General features: G+C 49.2%; 1 protein-coding gene and 1 long non-coding RNA gene across 17 annotated transcripts in view; one reads left to right on the plus strand and one right to left on the minus strand.

Annotated features, from left to right (window-relative positions):
* The window catches only part of EIF4G3 (eukaryotic translation initiation factor 4 gamma 3), a 143,588-nt gene that overhangs the window by 123,279 nt on the left and 1,048 nt on the right, over positions 1 to 19,261 (plus strand). For 15 of the 16 annotated variants that reach the window (XM_038160021.1, XM_038160022.1, XM_038160024.1 and 12 more), the window contains 13 exons: positions 1,157 to 1,289; positions 2,324 to 2,418; positions 3,957 to 4,050; positions 4,597 to 4,714; positions 6,032 to 6,255; positions 7,429 to 7,544; positions 9,514 to 9,686; positions 11,705 to 11,830; positions 12,798 to 12,879; positions 14,646 to 14,744; positions 15,605 to 15,751; positions 16,852 to 16,933; positions 18,281 to 18,427. In XM_038160021.1, coding sequence (XP_038015949.1) covers positions 1,157 to 1,289; positions 2,324 to 2,418; positions 3,957 to 4,050; positions 4,597 to 4,714; positions 6,032 to 6,255; positions 7,429 to 7,544; positions 9,514 to 9,686; positions 11,705 to 11,830; positions 12,798 to 12,879; positions 14,646 to 14,744; positions 15,605 to 15,751; positions 16,852 to 16,933; positions 18,281 to 18,427 — 1,636 coding nt within the window. Of the gene's footprint in view, positions 1 to 1,156; positions 1,290 to 2,323; positions 2,419 to 3,956; positions 4,051 to 4,596; positions 4,715 to 6,031; positions 6,256 to 7,428; positions 7,545 to 9,513; positions 9,687 to 11,704; positions 11,831 to 12,797; positions 12,880 to 13,102; positions 13,338 to 14,645; positions 14,745 to 15,604; positions 15,752 to 16,851; positions 16,934 to 18,280; positions 18,428 to 19,261 lie in introns of those variants that run through there. The other variant, XR_005259600.1, reaches the window with a different exon arrangement.
* Positions 15,758 to 19,253, minus strand: LOC119710676. The gene is made up of 3 exons (XR_005259603.1): positions 19,117 to 19,253; positions 18,517 to 18,665; positions 15,758 to 16,163 (listed from the first exon to the last, which is right to left on the minus strand). It is a non-coding gene; the product is annotated as an uncharacterized LOC119710676 (long non-coding RNA).

The raw sequence follows: 19,261 nt of genomic DNA on the forward strand, positions 1-19,261 counted from the left end.
CTTGGGCACTGCCAGGGATCCAGGGGCAGCCACAGCTGCACTGGGCACCTCTGCCAGGGCCTGCCCACCCTCCCAGGGAACAATTCCTCATTCCCAATATCCCATCTGACCCTGCCCTCTGGCAGTGGGAAGCCATTCCTCCTTGTCCCCAGTCCCTCTGCAGCTCTCCTGGAGCCGCTTCAGGCCCTGGAAGGGCTCTGAGCTCTCCCTGGGGCCTTCTGTCCTGCAGGTGCACACCCCCAGCTCCCATGCCAGTCTGTCATGCTCCCTTCCATCTCCAGGCTGGATAAGCTCTCATGCAAGAGCGGGGATTCACAGCTCAAGTGGGATGTTAGGGGGAGATCTGTTCCCCTTCTCCCCCGGGTCTGGCTGTCCAAAGCCAGGAGATGTCTCCTTGTTGTCCTGGTGCCGTGGTCAGTACATGTGTGGTGCAGGGGGTCCCCACACCGTGCAGGTGAAGACATGACCCTGGGTGGAACAAACCTTGCCAGCACCTGTAATTCCCCTCCAGGGGAGCTGGCTTGGCTTGTGTGGAGGCTGAAGTCACCATTTTGGCTGCAGGTAGATAATTACCCCAGGAGCTGTAATGAGGCTGCAGCAAGATAAAGGACAGGGTGGTCATTCCAGGGCTGGAGGGGTCTGGGTACTGCATGGCTGGAAAGACATCAAGCAAGGAAAGTGTTTTTGGAGTGACAGCTGCTCCTCTCTGAAGGATTCCTGTGTCAGCCATCACCACTCTTGGAGTGCAAAGCACTGTCTCTGTTTAAAATCAGTCACTTTTTGATTTTTTAATTTTCATTTCTTCCCTCGAGCTTGGAGGAGAGGTTCCCAGAAAGAGTATCAGTCATGAACAGAGAGTGACAGCAGCTCTTCTCTTTCCTCTGAGCCTTGGAAGAGAAGCTGGGAATATGCAGGCTGGGGATTCATGAATTCAGTCAGGTCCTGGCTGCAGTCTCTGTCCCTGAGCTCTGCTCTCGGCTGCTGGGATAACCATGTCCATGATGTGTCCCAGCTCCACAGGATTTTCTCCAGCCCCTCTAAGGCCTGACAAGGGTTGGGAGGATGAGGCCTCGTTCCCAATATTCAAACTCCCCATGTTTGATGCTCCCCTGGAAGTTCCCCTGAGCACATGTTTGTTTTTTTGCTTCTTCCCCAGTGCAACTGGGTGTCACGGAGAGCAGACCAGGGCCCCAAGACCATCGAGCAGATCCATAAAGAAGCCAAGATTGAAGAGCAGGAAGAACAGAGGAAGGTGCAACAACTCATGACCAAAGACAAGAGGAGACCGGGTAAAGTAAAAGCCAAGTTGACTGCTCATTTCACATCCAGTAGCCTTAGAGGGAATCCCACATAAAAGGAAAAAAAATCTGTGGGGCTTTTTTCCTACGTGTAATGAGCAAAGGAAATGGGGCCTGATATGGCAGAGGCTGGAAAAGGACAGATCTGCCATGGATTGGCTGTGGGGATTTTCAGGGGCAAATCTCATGGGTGAAAATAACCAACCACAGGCCAACAGTGCTCACACCTTCCATTCATGCAAACCGTGTTTGATTTTGGGACAGGCTGCCAGAAATCTGTTCTAAGAAGTTATTACTTGGGAGTCAGACTTGCCATCTATTCTCTTGCATTGCAGAGTCTCATTTTGAGAGAAAAACATCTCATTTCAGGAAAAACCATGTTGTCTGTAGTTGTTAAAGTCACAAGGTGCTGACTCTGTGTGAGGGAGTGTCTTGGTGTCACCTTAAACTGCTCCTGGCCCTCAGGGCACTGTGTGAAGATGAAGTTGGAGTGACTGGGAAAATGAAGGCTGGGACAGAGGCAAGGAGAAAGTAATTTGGGGGATTCTTTAGGGATTGGGGGATTCTCTAGGGATTGTCAAATGAAAGTGCTTTGAAAACAGGGTTTAAAGAAAATCCATGTAGATTCTAATTATCCTAAAGTGACACCAGGAGAAGGTGAGGAAGCTGGGAGTGCCTGAGGGGCTCTGTGTCAGACCAGCCAGGCGCCGCAGGAATTGTGGGGTGAGTGAGGCTCTGGTCAGGGAAGGCATCTCATCTCACCTGCTGCTTCCATGAGCTCGTGAACATGCAGCACCTGCAGGAATGCAGAGAAATCAGCCAGGAACCATCCTTTGCAGAAGCAGCCCCTGGAAGGAGCAAGAGCTGTTGTGTGAGAGCACCAGCAGGCAGGCTGCTTGTGGCATGTCAGAGGGAAGGACCTTCCCGAGCAGGACCCTGCCTGTCAGAGCAATGGGCTGAGCTGGGCTAGGCTGGGCTGGGCTGAGCTGGGCTGGGCTGAGCGTGGCTCTCTTTGTCCTCCTCAGGTGTCCCACGGGTCGACGAGGGCGGCTGGAACACTGTGCAGGGGGCAAAGAACAGCAGAGTGCTGGACCCCACCAAGTTCCTTAAAATCACCAAGGTAGGTGCCAGCACAAGCCTCCTTCAGGGCAATAAAACCTCTGTTAGTCCAGGAAGGACCAGGACAGTGTGTGCAGGTCACAACTTGGGGCTGGGACATGTTACATCCTCAGAGTTAATACTGTGTGTAAATCAAGCTGCATTTTCTTCTGGATGTTCCTGTTTTGTCCTGAGGGAAAGGAGTGTGCAGACTTTCTTTCTCAGGTTCACAGTGTCCTTTTGGTAATCCAGAAGCTCTCAGTCAGAAAACCTGCATTTTATTCAGTGATGAAAATGTGACCCAGGGTATTGTGTGACGTGGAAATGCAGCACAGCACCCATGTTCCGTGGGTCTCAAACACATCACCTGGGAGCCTCAAACACCTGCTGGAAATCCTTGGCTGCCTCAAGTTCTTGAGACCCTATTCTGATGCTGCTCCTCAGTAAAACAGGGAGGCCACATCCATTTTGATGTGTCACAACCAGCAGCACTCCAGACTTAGGATGCTCCAGTAGAATGGGAAGAGCTATGTCTGCTTCAGAGGTTTCTCGACTTGGTGGCATGGTTGCATCCCCCAGTATGTGATAAACTCTCATGTTCAACCTCCAGATGAGCATCTTCCTGTTATTTCACCAATAAACTGGTGAATTTGGGACAGTTTTCCAGGGCTGCAGGCTGGGCAAGTTGGAGATTTCTCCTTTGTTGAACTTCAGTACAGCTCTGGGTTTTCTTGCCAAGGAGAAGTCTGGCCTTTGCATAAATCACTGACTCCTAAATATTCCCTTGTCCCACTTAATGTCACTTGCCCTGAATTTTTACACTCAGTGCCTGGATTCTTGGAGAGCTGTAAAGCAGGACCTGGACAGACTGCAGCCCTTCTGCAGATCCAGTCAGTTTGTTCCTTCTGAAAGTCATAAAACAGTTTCCAAATTAGCAGGAGAGGTTCAGCCTCCTCCTGCCTGGGCTTACAGCTCACCTGGGGAAAGCCCTTCTCCTCTGTTCCATACAAATAGAGCTGGTTCCACAGCAGCTCATTTGGAAGGGGAGAGGAGCTCCCCCGAGATCTGCGAGGTCACAACCTCCTTGTCAATAAATTCTCCCACTGAACATTGTAAAATCAATATTCTCTTCTTGCCAGACACCACTTCTTCCTCCAAGTTCTGCGACCTGTCGTCATCCTTTGCCCTCTGGATTGTTTGGTGCCCTGCAGATCCCCCCCAAAGCCATGACTGGAGAGTTGATGGACAGTGAAACTGGCTTACACATCACAAACAAACTGAACATCTTTCAAATTTGGATATACTTCCTGAGTTTCAGAATTCCCAATAAAAAAGAAGCTCCTGCTCACTGTGAATGTCTCTCATTGACATTTGGAAGAGACTCTTTGTGATGCCCTTTGTTGTTTGTGTCCCATGTCTTGGGCCACAGTTTAGTCGTCCAGAAATATGTGAAGTGTATTTTGGTGTTCACAAGACTGGGATTATTGCCAAAAAATCTCCCATTTATTATTACACTGTAGGATTTGCCCTTGTAATTGTACCTCTTGGTGTGTTTTACAGCCCACAATAGATGAGAAGATTCAGCTCGTGCCTAAAGCCCAGTTGGGCAGCTGGGGGAAGGGCAGCAGTGGTGGAGCCAAGGCAAGCGAGATGGGTAAGTGAGGATGGACCCTCACCCTCGGCTTTGCTGCTGAAGAGCAGGTTTGGGTGGGGGTCACAGAGTCAGGGAGTGTCCTGAGCTGGAAGGGACACACAGGGATCAGAGTCCAACCCCTGGCCCTGCCCAGACACCCCAACAATCCCAGCCTGGCCAAACCCTCCTGGAGCTCTGGCAGCCTCGGGGCTGGGACCATTCCCTGGGGAGCCTGGGCAGTGCCAGCACCCTCTGGGGAAGAGCCTCTCCTGATCTCCAGCCCAAACCCCCCTGGCCCAGCTCCAGCCCTTCCCTGGGTGCTGTCCCTGCTCACAGGCAGAGAGCAGAGCTGCCCCTCGGGAGGAGCTGCAGCCCCCAGTGAGGGCTCCCCTTGGCTCCTCTGCTCCCCTCTGTGTGACCTCCTGACAGAAGGGTTGAAGTGGGGCAGGCCCAGCCTTTTCCCTGCAGTTCTGTCCCCGTGGCTCTGGCTGAGCTGCTCGGTGATGCTGAGCTCTCAGCAGCTCCTGACCTTGTCGCTCTGCTCTGTGTTGTCTCCACCATCTCCAGACTCCTTGCGACCAAGTGCCACAAGTCTGAACAGATTTTCTGCCCTGCAGCCTCCAGTGTCCCCAGTATCTGCCTCATCTGCATCTTCAGAACTAGAATCTCGCAGGGCCTTAACGAGGTGAGTGTCGCTCCATCCTCTTCACTGCTGCCCTTTGCACTCAGAAAGAAGAGAATTCCCTGCTTTTCCAGGAATGGCTGGGTCCTTTTCCCACTCTGAGTTAGCTTCAAACACGCCTGTACTTTATAATATCATAAGAGAGAGAGGTGTAATTAATTTTTAAAACCATTTGGATTAATGTTTTAGTTTCCACTTCACCCTTCAGCCAAGGGTAGTTGTGTTTAACAGATTAAAAACTCTTCAGATAAAATGTAGTAATAAATAGGTTGGATTTAATGGCTGTGAATTCAGCCAGGTCAGTAGGTTTATTTATCCAGGAAAACACACCTAAAACCTGGCAGAAATGCAGCATGAAACCACGTCTGACCCTTCCCAGCAGGTGTGACCTGCCTGTGCTCCCACATCCAACAAAAAACTGCAGAGCCTCTCTCTCACTCCAATTCCTTCAGGGCTGCAGCCACTCCAGCTTGGAGCATGAAACATGTATTAACCCTCAATAATTTATTAACTCTAGACATGGTTTGTAAATGTACAGTTCATTTAAAATGTCACTGGATCTTCCAGTGCACACTGAAAGCTGCTGAAGTATTTTCCTGAGTTGTTCCTCCAATGTTTTCCCTCCTATTTCAAGTAAAGCTTGAGCTTACCTGGAAATTATTCCATTATGGCATCGATTTGCCTGTCTTACTCATTACCACAGTAATTAACAGGACAGGTCGTTGTCACCTGTTGTTGGGAGCCTTCACTCTTTGGGAGGTATTTTTCTATTAATGGGTAAAAAATACAACTCTCATGGAATCACAAAATGTTTTGGGTTGGAGAGAGTTGAGAGATCACCCATTCCCAATCCTGCCATGGCAGGGACACCTTCCACTGTCCCAGGCAGCTCCAGGCCCCAGTGTCCAGGCTGGCCTTGGGCACTGCCAGGGATCCAGGGGCAGCCCCAGCTGCTCTGGGCACCCTGTGCCAGGGCCTGCCCACCCTCACAGGGAAGAATTCCTTTGTTAAATCTGATCTAAAGCTCTCACACCATTTCAAAGGGAAATAGAGTCCATGTGTTATAAAATTCACTATTCCATGTGTAAAATGGGTGCTGTAGAGCGCTGCTTTTTCATAAACTCTCTGGGAAGCATTGGCTGTTCCTGTCCACTCTGGGTATTTGTGTTTGTGTGTCTCTGACATTGAGTTAATTTTGGTTGTGGGTACAGCTGTAAGAAATGAAGTGAACAATCCTGCAGGGCTTTTGGGGTGGTTTTTTTCCTGCAGTGAAGCCCTCGAGTCCCTTTCCTAACCCCTGAGCGGGTTTTTGTTTGGCAGTCGTGGGAGCACGGGCAGGGAGAAGAACGACAAACCTCTGCCACCTTCCCTGTCACGGCCCAACACCTTCCTCCGGGGCAGCAGCAGCAAGGAGCTGCTGCTGGACAACCAGGCCCAGGAGGAGCAGCGCAGGGAGATGCTGGAGACGGTGAAGCAGCTGACAGGGGGCATGGAGATGGACAGGAACAGCACCGAGGCCGAGAGGAGCAAAGCCAAGGAACCTGGTAATGGCTCCTCTCTGCTCGGGGGTCTTGCTGCATGTGTGGGAAGGCACAAGGGGGAACCTGCCAGGAGCAGTGCCAGGTGTCTGTGCAGGGCACTGCCAGGCTGCAGCTGGATGCACCTCCCAGAGCTGGGTGACCCAGCTGAGTCAGGCCTGGGCCTCTGCAGCCCCTCTGTAGGGTCCAGCAGGGCTGAAAGGCTGCAGGTGCCAGCACAGCACCTGACACCCCATGACATTGTCTGCCCTGTTTTGTCCTGTCACTGTCCCACTGGCTTCTGCACGCAGAGTCTCCCAAATCAGTGTCAGTTCTTCAGGAATGCTTTTTCAGTGCCCAGTAAAGCCATATCTACCCTTTTCAAGCATTCCCCAGGGCCAGGGCAGGGATTTGGGTCTGGGACAGATGGTGCACAGCAGCTTTTTGGCACCGCCTTGTTGCCAGCCCTCCTTCTGAGCCAGCCCTGGTGCAGCAGGAGGGTGGCACCCACCAGGGTGACTTGTCTGTCACCTTGTCAGTCCTGCAGCTCCTGCTTTTCCCTCCTGCCAGCCCGGGCTGATCTGGGAAAACAGGGACACTTAGGGTGATGTTCGCAGTGGACAGAGCCTTTACAGTAAGGACAGCACTCAGCTCCTTCCCTGGGAAACATCTGGAAACTGCTGTGGTGAGGGAAACACTTTGAGTGCCACAGCACAGCGCAGGCTTATCCTGAAGCCTCGGGATGTTGTGGACAGTCCATGGGGACCAGGGTTTTGGGACATGACTGGGAGATTGCCTTGGGCTGCTGCCCATCGCAGTCAGCATATTTTAACTTTGCTGCAGCAGCTCCCATTTAATTATTTAATGTTCGTGCAGAGCTTTGAAGGTATTTGACCTGTGCCACTGCCAGCTGTGATCCTGCAAGGTCAAGTTACAGAAATACTGGGAGTTCATATGGGGAAAAAGCAGCCAGGAAAGAATCCCAGAATCCCCAGAATGGTTTGAGTTGGAAGGAACCCTTAAGCTCATCCAGTTCCACCCCCCTGCTGTGGCAGGGACACCTTCCACCTATCCCAGGTCGCTCCAAGCCCCATCAAAGAACTACCCTGTGCCTGAGGATGGGACAGGGGACACACCTGCCCTAGTGACTTCTGTTCTCAGAATGTCATCTCTAAAATGCTGATTTTCCTTTTCCACCAGCCAAGCCAGAAGTTCCCCCAGCTCCAGTGCAAGAAAAGCCTTCACTATCAGAAGAGGAAATAGAAAGAAAATGCAAATCTATCATTGATGAGTTCTTGCATATTAATGATTTTAAGGTAAGCAAGATGAAAACCTCACTTAACAGACAGCTCTGAGGGGCTGCAGTGATTTCTGCCCAGGGTGTGTCTCTGTGAGCACCCAGCCCACCCAGAGGCAGCAGGGCCAGACAGATCCCAGCAGCAGCAGCAGCTCCAGGGCTCTTTCAGGACAGTTGTCTCCCAAGCTTGTTTTCTGCCCTGCTGGTAATAGGAAAAATAGCCCAGCCTGTGTGGTTTAAGCAGCAAGATGGATGTGTATCTGTCATGAATCACTGAGCAGCTCCATAATACCAGCAATTTTGGAGGCAGAAAAGCTAGTGGGAAAATAAACAGAGGTTTTCATTTAGTTATCAAAGCATGTGCTGTTCTGATCTGGAGGCAGATAAAGCAATACTAAATATTGAACAAATCACTCCAGAGAATTTTTAATAAACATTGGAAATTACTGAGCAGCTGTCATCACTTCCTAGTTAAAAGGTTGCAATTTTGTTTCCCTTGTAAATGGGTTTTTTAGCTCATCCAGGGAGTTTGCAAGAAGTGTTACATTGGCTGCAAGGCTGCTTCATTTGATCTTTCACTGAAATAAATTTTAAAACCTGCCAAGTTTGAAATGGCAGCACTTGGGAGTTGCTGGTTTGGCACCCTAAAAGCAGAGTTGCTGCTTCCATTTCATTGGATTTCCAATTAATAATTGGAAAGAGGAATATTCTCATGATGGATTGTTTAGAGTTCACATCTAGTTATGGGGATAAATTATTAAATACTTGGTTTGGAGAGGAAAAACCCTGTTCTGATTGGCAGTGAGCTGGCCTGGGACCCAGGGGCTGGTGAGCCAAGGAGTCTCTGCTCTTTTTCTTGCTCATGATGGACTCCAAAGGCTCCCCTGGATGCCTGTGATGAAGGGGCCTCTTCAGTTCCTTGTTTGCAAATACAGCAGTATGTTTCTGTGGCTGGCTGAGCGTGGAGCTGTATTGCATTAGACAGGGCAGGGCTGGTTTAAAGTCCATGGAATCAAGGCACTTTGTTTGCATCAGGAATTACTTGGTACTGGGGGATTCTTGGAGCTCTTCAGGTGCAGCGAAGCTCTGACTGCTTAAACTCGTGTTCCTGCAGCCACCCCTGAGTGAGCTCCTGCTGTGGGGAGCAGAGGAACGGCCCCTTGCAGGGGTTTGCTCCTCAGAGTCTGGCCTGACCATGAGCTCAAGCTGCTGAGCTGTGACCCTGGTGACAGCAGGGTCAGCCAGCAGGGTTCCTGTGTGTCCCAGGACGGCAGGATCCCCCGATGAGCTCCAACCCGAGCACACAGGCAGGACCACCGGGCTCCTGACCTGCAGGGAAACCCCACAGAGCCTGAGGAAACTCATCTGGGCTGCCAGGTCTTGGTAGCTCAAGGCATAACTAGTCCCAGAGCAGGTGCCTGTGGTCAGGAAGGCCACTGAGGTCTGTGGGCTGGACCCAGAAGGTCACTGGAAGGTCCTTGTGGTGGTAATGGAGGTTTTTGATGTGGGACTTTGAGAGCTGCTCTCAAAGTCTCTGAGTGTTTCTTTGTTTAGGTTGCAAAATGGTCAAGTGCTCCCCAGCTATTTGCTGCTTCTCAATGGGCTGTGGGTTTGTAACACAGGCATTTGTGCCAGGTCAGATCAGTAACAAATCTGATCTGATAGCCTTTTTCTGACTTGATGTTCAGTGTAGTAATCAGTGTTTTGGTGGCATCCAGAACATAACTCCTGCCATTTCACCAAGCAGCGCTTGAATGTGATTGTGTGTTTTAAAAAATGCTACCTGAGTGGTATAAATTCCATTATTGCTATCACTGTTGGTTTTGTTATTATGTGATGAGGTTCCACAGCCTCATTCAGCCCTTTGCCTGGCAGCCTCACTAAATACTCATTTCACCAAAGATCTCTGGTGTGGCAGTAGGAAATACTCTTGTGCCACGTGTTTGCTGCTTTTCAGTGGAGGGTGACTGCTGTGTGTCATTCCACAGGAGGCCATGCAGTGCGTGGAGGAGCTGAGTGCCCAGAGCCTGCTGCCCGTGTTCGTGCGCGTGGGCGTGGAGTCCACGCTGGAGCGGAGTCAGATCACCAGGGATCACATGGGCCAGTTGTTACATCAGCTGGTGCACTCGGGAAAGCTGAGCAAGCAGGATTTCTTCAAGGGGTTGGTATTCTGCACGGAGAATCCACTGATTCTTTTCCGCAGTGTTTCTTGCAAATGGATGCTGTGCTGCAGAGAAATTATTTCCCACCTTGTTTTGGTATCCTGCCCTCTCCACACATTCTTTTGGAAAGACTGTATCATTTGGGTGCATTTATAAGGAATATTATTACTGCAATATATTTTAAAGTGTTTCAGATGCCTTAGTGAACATAAATATGTTCATATTTATATCAGCTTTTATTTTGAAGCAGATCTGTAGGTGTCTGTTTAAACATATGTGCTCAGATCCCTGTTTGTGCTGCATTTCTCCCTCTTTGACTTTTGCAAATCCCTGAATGTAACTGGAAGAGGAGGCAGCCAGAATCCTGCACACATCATCAGTACCTGGGAGCTCTGAGCTCCTGTGCACCCAGAGCCTCAGCCACTGTCCCACTGGGAAGAGGGCTTCACCCACACCGTGCCATTTCCCAGGACACCTCAGCTGGAGGGCCAAACCCTCGAGGGGCTGAGGAGGAGAACACACGAGCAGATGGGTTGGACCTGCCAAGAGGGACCTGAGTTTTGGCTGCTGGCTCATTTCAGCTCCCTGAGATTTGTGTTCCCAGTCCTAAAACAATCCCTGTTCCCATGGGGGTGCCTGGTGGCACTCGGTGCTCGCTGGGTGCAGAGCAGGAGGGATAAAACAGGGATAGGCACAAATGCAGCAGTGAGGGAGCAGATGAAGATACTGAATTGCTGAGGAGTTGGCTCTGTCTGGCTTTAATCTGAGTCCCTGTCATTGTGGTACCACCGACCGCTCTGGCAGGAAACTCCCTGCACCTGTGTCTGTCCCTGAACTTCGTCCAGCTCACTGGAAAGGTTTAGGCAGCCTGAGCTCAAAACTGTATGGAACTGCTGAAAAAATCTAAATCCACAGGGAACACTCTTGTGTCCACACAGCACTGATGGTCGGGGGACTCGTTTGAGGTGATACACATCCAAAATGTATTCTGATTAAAGCTGTTCTCGAGCTTCTTGGAGTTTGGATAAAGGATCTTGGTGAAATATTGGGATGTGTGCTCTGAATGTGACATAAACAATGTGAAACCACTCCTGAAGATGATGGAAAGGGCAAGTGGTGTTCAGTGGATGCTGAGCAGAACAGCAGAAACCACCTCACCTACTGACACAGAAGTGACCGTGTAGTGAGGGATCACAGGATGAACACTGCTCCCAACCTGTGCTGGGGAGAGCACAACAGGAAAATAATTTCTGGCAGAAAGGGTGGAGGAGCAGCAGAGGTTGCAAAGAATAAAGCAAAGGAGATGGTTCCTGGTTTGAAACTTAAGAAAAAAAGTGGATTTATAGTCACTAAAGAGGACACTGGACTTTTCAAGGTTTTCAGGGAGAAACAAACCATGGTAGAAACTGGCAGGAGAGCAGAAAAATTACCATCTCCCAGGCTTGGGAAGTGAAGACATTTGAGCCATTCTGGAAAGTGTATCACTGGGGAGTAGTCCTATAATTCCTGCTGCAGATAGAAACTCTCCTCTGCTGAACTGAGTTCTTACAGACATTTCACTGCTTACCTCACATTTGGAATTCTGTTAGGATTAACCCCCTTCTCTAAATGTTGGATATTTTTAAGAAGGTTTCATTTACTTGATGGTTTATATATACAGACAAGAAAGCTTTTTAAGTTTTATAGATGTTACTGTTTAGCAAGTGATTTGGTGCTGGGATGTAAGAGTTATAATGACTGGCGGTTTCCTGGGTGTTTCTGTTGGATCTACAAAAGGTGGTGTCTTTTCCACATATTCTCCTTGTTTCTGCATGGAGAAATTCAGTCTTGGCAGGTTGGAAGTACCAAAGGCATAAAATGGCAATAGGTTTTTTGTTACCTTTGTGATTCTCCTCACTCCTCTCTCTCTTCACTCCTCTTTTATGTTACAAAATATTTTTAAAGCACAGATTTCTTTGAAGGAAATGTCTCCAATTAAATTTTATTTAATACTTGGTGTTTTTTCCTCCTTCTGAAGTTTTTCCGAGACCCTGGAGATGGCGGATGACATGGCCATAGATATACCCCATATCTGGCTGTACCTGGCTGAGTTGGTGACCCCCATGTTAAAAGAAGGAGGAATCTCTATGAGAGAACTTATACAGTAAGTGATGCTTTCCAGCTGTGCCTGTAGTGGTTTCTCTGCGTGGTTCCCATCAGTGGGTGGAGGATGAGCAGTGCTGGAGGTTCAGCTCCCCACTGGAGAGCTGTTGCACATCCTTGGGGGCCCACACCAGCCTGAGAGCTCTGCTGGGCAGGGAGCTCGGTGCTTTCACCCTTGGACAAGGGTTTTATCCAGAAGTCTGCTGTTGGTTCCAGCTGAGCTTAAAAATACCCCAGTTCTGTAGAGTGGAGTGATTTGGAGCACGGAGGCTCTGGGAATTAGACTTGCAGAGAGCGAGGTATTGCAGAGGGGCTGCGTGGCTCAGAGGGTAGCTGAAGGAGGGCTGTGCTAGGTGGGATGTTTGGAATAAATTCCCCTCTGTGAGGGTGGGGAGGCCCTGGCATAGTTTGCCCAGAGCAGCTGTGCCTGCCTCATCCCTGGAGGTGTCCAAGGCCAGGCTGGATGGGGCTTGGAGCAGCCTGGGACAGTGGAAGGTGTCCCTGCCCAAACAATGGGAATCCCTGTCTGCCACCTGGGCACTGCCTTAAACAGACACAAAACCTTGTCTGCAAGACCAGAAACCATTTCCTGGACCAGAATTCCTGTATGTCCTTACATATTTGGGGATTAACTGTGATCCAGTTGATTGGTTCCTATTTCTGTTACCAGTATATTAAGAAAAGAACAGTCTTTTCCCTCTGCTCAAGTGCAGCATCCCACAAAAATGAGTGGATTTGACATAAATATAAAATATTTTCTGATGTAAAGTTCAAGTCTTTGTAATTAGCCCTGCTGTGACAAGGTCACTGCATCACTGAATGTTTTATCAGCAGTGCTGGATTAATCAAATCCTTCCTCCCTGGCAGAAGTTAAAGGTGATTTCCTGCCTCAGTTTGGTCACTACCCCCAGATTTGCATCCCAAATACGAATTATAACAGAAAAACACCTGTTTTTCTTTCATTCTAGAGAATTTAGCAAACCCTTGCTTCCTGTGGGAAGAGCCGGCGTCTTGCTTGCTGAAATCTTGCACCTTCTATGCAAACAAATGGTGAGTGCCCCGTGCTGCTGTCCTCCAGAGGGAGGAGTGGATGCAGCGCTCGTGTTCATGCATGAAACCTTCACCATTCCCACGTGAGGACATTTAGGGACGGGCCAGCCAGTCCAGCTAACTTAGGAAACCTGCCTCGCACCCCCAGTTTCCAACCAAGCCTTACGAGGTTCCAAAAAGTTGAGTTAACTTTTTGTTTTCTCATCGCTTTTCCCTTTTGCAGGTACCTTTGCACCTGGCTTCTCCCAGAAGCTAAGAGTGCTGAAATACTGCAAGAGGGACATGCTCAAGGGATTTCTGGGCTGACCAGAAGCAGCAAGTGCCGGGAATCTTGCGAGAGAACTGTTCTTGCAGACCGGAGAGGTTCTCAGGGTTCGGATAAGCTCCCGATGGCCTCAGACTGCTGTGTGCTTATCCAAACTAAACCTGCCGACTCTTGAGGTTCACCCAGCACTGGGGTAGTGACACCTCCTCACCCCGTGACTCCGAGAGCTCTCTTTCACACCTCACAGCTGCGTGTCCAACCAGTTTGGTGGTTTCCCTATAACTCATCTCCATTTTTGTCTTTTTTTTTTTTTTTGATCCAGCTAAATCCTGCACTTTGGATAGTGTCTATTGCCAACCCTGTAAAATCCCTCACTTGCCTTTTTTTTATTTTTTCAAGCATGCATTCAAGTAAGGTTGAATGTTCCAGGAGCATTTCAGTCCAATAGTGCAAAGAGTGACTTTTTATTTATTTATTTATTTTAGTCTTGTGCTTTTTTGGACAGTCAACTTCCTTTTTTTTTTTAAACTATTCTGTGAAAGAAAAGCTGCTGTGCTGTGGGTGTGGAAGCACAGCCTTGAGTCTCTGTTTCTGCCACAGCTTTCTGATCAGATCTTATCCAGGCCAAGACTTGGACTCGGGTATTTCTGGGTATTATCTAACCCAGATCTTGGTTGATCAGAGCAGGAACTGTGCACAGTTGGCTCTTAACAACCTGTATTGTAAACTGAAAATTGTCATCTGCTTTGTAAACTTCAAATCAGGCAGCATTTCTGAGCTTGACTTAGGCTACTCAGTGATCTCCTGTGAGCAGGGGCTGTAAGGTGAAACTTTGGCAAAGCTTTTGGGTGAAAAGAGCTGGTTGTGCTCAGCATTTTTATTCTTGTCAGAACTGTGTGTGTCAGAACTGTGCTCTCTGAGGCAGGAGGCTCAAAGGTCAGTGTGACATTAGAGGCTGCAAAAGGCTGAACTGTCTGTGCTCAAGGGCGCTGCTCTCGAGGTTTGCATAAACTCTAGGAACTGAAGAGAGAATTTGGGATTATGTGCCTGAATTTGAGGCTTGGTCTCTGCACAGAAAACAGCTGTGTAAATGAGGAGTTTCTCAAAGGAGCAGTTTGCCAGAGCCTTGCTGTCAAGGCAGGGGAGCGTGAGTGCCGGAGTCAGTCAGGAGAAGGGTCTGAGCCAGCCGAGGAAGGTGCCCTGTTCCACGTGTCACTGCTCCGGGGTGACCTCGGAGCTCGCTGCGAACCCCCCGTGTCACTTCTGCCTTGCCCGTTGCCCGTCACGAGGCGTTGCCCACCTGACAAGATGTGCATTCCCGCGGGGACTGCACATGTGGTTTCTCTTGCACGGGGTCTCCAGATGTTCTCACTCATTGCCGGGCGTTTGTTGGGTGGCTGAACTGTCCTTTATTCCTCCTGACACAGCTGCACCATTCCGGCCCCTGTGCATCCCTGGGTGTCCCTCAGCTCTTTAAAGGGACAAACTGCTTGTGTTTCAGAGCCATAAGAAAGTGGGAGCCTTATGGAGGGAGTCTGGCCTCAGTTGGAAGGACTACTTGCCCGAAGGGGAGGATGTACATACCTTTCTCATGGAACAGGTGAGTTCAGATCATCTGTTGGATCATCCCGTTCTTTCATCCTCTTCCATCCTGTTCTTATGTGCAGTTGGAATATGGGGTGAAGTGTCTCCAAGTTGGGGTAGATGATTTCAGCACCACTTTGTGAAGCACAGGGAGGACAAGCCTGTCCCTGCTTCTCCTGGACACACATCTTCAGTCACTTGGCTTCCTCTAGGAGACCTGTTTCTCCAGCTGGGAAAAAAAACATTCAGTAATGAGTTTTAGAACAAGGACAGACAATCTGCAGAAGGGCCACAATTAATAGTAGCAGTTATTCACTCATCCCACCTTGGATTGTGATCCTGGAGGGAGCCAGGACTGATGGAGGCACCTCTCCTTTGCTGGTGCTGCTCCTCAGGAAGTCACTGTCTCCCTTTGGAGCTTCCAGTGATCCACTGCCCTGTTCTGGCACTTAGGAAGTGCTGCAGGAAATGAAATTATTACCATGGACTGGGCCTTGCTGAGGGGACTGCAGCTCTTCTGTCACAGTTTTCAAGGAATTGGGGCATTGGCTGCAATTCCTTTGAGCCAGTGCCAGCTCTGGTTGTTGCATTCCAGCCCCTATAGCTCCAGCCAGGCAACACACACTTGATTTTGTGCTCTGCTGTGCAGGGCTGGAGCTGCCTGAGGTGCCTCCTTGTCTTTGCTGGATAATGCAGTTCCCGTGTGTAAAATGCTTCCTGACCTTTGGAACAGGGAAAGTTGATATTGTAACGATAACTGAGCAGCTGAAAGATGCCAGGAAGCAGAATTAAATGTCGTTTCCTGCTTCAGTCTGGTGTAATTCAGCCTAGGAAAGTAGATTTCACTAATTCTCATCATCACGTGTGGTGTTGCAGAAGTTGGAGTTCACGGAGTCTGACTGTTCCAGTTCCTCAGAAGCACTTTCAGAGAAGGAACTGTCTGCGGAAGAGCTGAACAAGCAGCTGGAAAAACTCATTGTCGAGGACAAGGCGAATGATGAACAAATCTTTGATTGGGTAGAGGTACAAAGAGATTTTCACCCTCCCTGCAGACTGTTTAACTGCTTTTGTAAACATGTTCTGATCTGAACATCTCAGGGTATGGGACACTGTGAGGATTTGGTCTGAGCAATCAACACTTCCAAAGAATTAAAATCTAAACTATAATCAGTGTTTGAGAGTCAGTTTCAGAAAGGAAGGCTTTTAGCCGTATTAACTGTGTAACCTTTTAAATACTGTAGACTTTCTGACACTGAATATCCTGCTTCTGCCACTTAGTATATGTTAGACATACACTGCTACATCGTTTCTTCATAAAATAGGGAGGAGAAGCTTCTCACTAGTTTTTCCCAACATGACCTCTCCAAATTTCCCGCTGTAGAAACATCCTGGGCAGTCACTGAGAGCACCTTTTCCGAGTGCACTCAGCCAGGCGCTGGAAGAGAAAATCAAAATAAAGAAAAAAAAGAGGAAAAGGCCTGTCAGCCCACTGGTCTTTGCTCTCAGTCTCTGGCTGCCTTCTTTAACTCAGCTCTTTAGTGTCTGAAATTACACCCAAGCTATGCATTTACATCTGTGCTTGTACTAAATCTTGGTCAGCTTCAGTTCAGTTATTTCTATGGCAGAGCAATGTGTTAGAAATGTCATTTTTCCACTGCTGTTAGAGGAGTTGAGAGTGGAATGAAAGCAGCACTGAAAATCTGGGATCACCCACAGGCTCTTTGGAGCCTTGGACAGTTTCCACAGCCTTTCCCTGAATTTCTTCTGCAAAGCAAACAATCTCCACCCAAGGAGCACTCTGTAAAGTTTGTTGGAAAAGCCCAAAACTCTTTGAGACTGTGCAAGGGCGTCGCAGGAGCCCAGCGTGGCTGGTTGGGTTCTGCAGACAAACAGCTCCTCGTGGGAGGTGCTCAGTGGCACGTGGATCCCATGGGAGCTGGTGTCGCCTGCTGGTGGCCCTGAGGGAGCTCCAAGCAGGGAGTGGGGAAGCCGAGTGTCGCAGGGCTGAGCTGGGTTTGTGCCGCAGCAGCAGCTGAGCCTGGACTTGCTGCCAGGCTCAACGCTGGAGTTTTGCAGTCCTGCAGTGCCCTGTTTTTAACTGCTCCGTTTGCTCTTGATTCCAGGCTAATCTAGATGAAAGCCAGATGAGTTCACCTACATTCCTTAGAGCTTTAATGACAGCAGTTTGTAAAGCAGCTATTATAGGTGAGTGACTTGCAGTGTAAACACCACACGAACCAAACCTGCAAAGAATTATTTGGTATTTTCGAGATTTATATCACATTTCCCTGGCCAAGGCTGTGTTTTGTCACACACTAAGGCTTTTCCATCATTTGGGACTATGCCCAAGAGCAGGATGTCCCTTCCCCACGTGACAGCCGGGCGCTTTGCTGGGTGTGGTGTTCCTGAGGTGACCCTGGTGTGTCCCAGTGACCTTGTGTGAGCAGGGCACTCAGACAGCGCTGGGCAATGCCAGGGTGTTCATTGAGTTTCTTAATGAAAGTGGAAATGACTGAGATCACCATTCAGGCAATTAACATTTGCACTCCTGTGTCAGCAAAGATGTGTGGGCACCCGGCGTGGGCAGCAGGAAGGAGCCAGTGTGGGGCTCAGGCTTGTAAGAGTTTTGTATCCAAAGTTTCGGTTTTGGAAAGATGGTTTCTGTGGATTGTGGACTGTGCAGCTGGAAACACGGGGAAGGAAGGGCTCCCAAGGCAGACACGTGAGCCTCAAGCCCTCGGTGGGGGTTGAGTAAAGCACTGCAGCCAGAAACATCTGCTCACTTCACTTGGTTTTCTTGAACTTTACCGTTGGCATCTGGCACAGCATAAAGTGGTGCTTGTAAAGGGTCTGGTTCTGCTCCGAGCTGTGATTTGGGGGAGAGAACGGGCTGGATTCCACCGTGAAGGAGGGGAGGGACAGGCCAGCTCCTTCCTCTCCCTGGGAACAGAGCCTTGCTCGTGCCACCTAGTGTTAACAGAGACACGACACACGACTTCATTTCCAACGCTTAAGGGTTCCCTGTTGTGTAAGGAAAACCATCCCCTGGTTTACATTTTGGCCTTGCATCTGAGTTTTTTTCTTTTGTTTTCAAAATATCACTTAATTGGGTTGCATTATCTACTTGAAAGCTGCTGAATAATTCATCCTTGTGGCTGATGGACTTCTAATGTGTATTTTTATACATTCACTATTTCCTTTATCATGTGCAACTTATGATTCTGTTTCTGCCCTGGTATTTTTAGAAAAAAAAAGAATTTTCTAAAAACCCCTTTAATGCAGTTGCCTCTGGAGACACCATTTGCACTGCAAAGTAAGGCTGTGCTGCTTCTGCTTGTGTTAGAGCTGGGGTCACTGCAGGCAGTGAACGTGGGGAACTGGAAGGACCAAGACTTCCAGAAATACCCATTAAGCAAAAATACTTCTTGTTGTTTCTCATCCTCCTTTTCTCTCCGCTCTACAGTGTGTTTGTGATTGCTGTTTGCTTTAGTAAGGGCAGTCACAGACCTGTCCCTGTTGCCAAGCTGACCTTGCTTTCTCCCTTCCCCTCAGCGGACTCTTCCAGCTTCCGAGTGGACACTGCTGTTATCAAACAGAGAGTGCCCATCTTACTCAAGTACCTGGACTCAGACACAGAGAAGGAACTACAAGCACTTTATGCACTACAAGCATCAATAGTAAAACTTGATCAACCTCCTAGTAAGTGTTGCCTCTGTGCTGGGGATTTGAGCCTGCATAAGGGCAGGGGGGTTCTGTGGGAGGTGGGAAGAGGATGTACTTTTCCTTACCTTTGTAGGTAGCAGATGAGAGAAGCTGGTGTGGGTGGGTTCAGCTTGTCCAGATGCCAGGTTTTTAGAGCAGCTCAACTTCCCAAATGCTTGCTGGCTCTTCTTTTGGTTGCTCCTGTGAGCAGCCACACAGAAGGAAGGACAAACCTCTGCTGATAAAAAGAGCAGTAAAACATAATCTGTTGAGTTTGCAGTACCTGGGCATGTGGGAGCATGAATGTTGTTGTTGCATTGCTGCTCCACAGATGGCTGTGGGCTTGGAGGGAATGAGTTGGTCAACTGATGAGTTTTGTCCCAGAGATGCTACAGAAAACCCTTGCGAGCAGGGATTCCCAGGGAACCTGCAGCACAAAATCCAGGAGTGCCTCAAAACATCCAACATGATCATCCTGAGTGCCCTTTATGACATTAGTTGGGCATTATCTCTCCTGATGAGCCACAAAAATCCAGGGCTGGAGGGAATCCAGCCATGTGGTGCAGAGGAGATGGGCTGCTGGGGTCCTGCTTGCCAGCCAGTCTCTAGATAACATATTCCCACAGCTGCTTTGCCAGCTTCCCCTCTCCTCTGACAGTGTCAGAGGGGTCGGTTTTCCCCCTCACCTGAGCGTGAGCAGCCAGAAGCAATAACTGAGCAAGAGCCCTGTGTTTCCTCGTCTCTCCATCTCCCGTGCCAAGAGGTCACGTTAATCCCCTTATCTGCAGCCAGGGCTGACAGATGTTCCCTGCCTTTATTCCATTACTGCAG

The sequence above is a fragment of the Motacilla alba genome, chromosome 21 (assembly GCF_015832195.1).
Source record: "Motacilla alba alba isolate MOTALB_02 chromosome 21, Motacilla_alba_V1.0_pri, whole genome shotgun sequence".
Classification (NCBI taxonomy): Eukaryota; Metazoa; Chordata; class Aves; order Passeriformes; family Motacillidae; genus Motacilla; species Motacilla alba.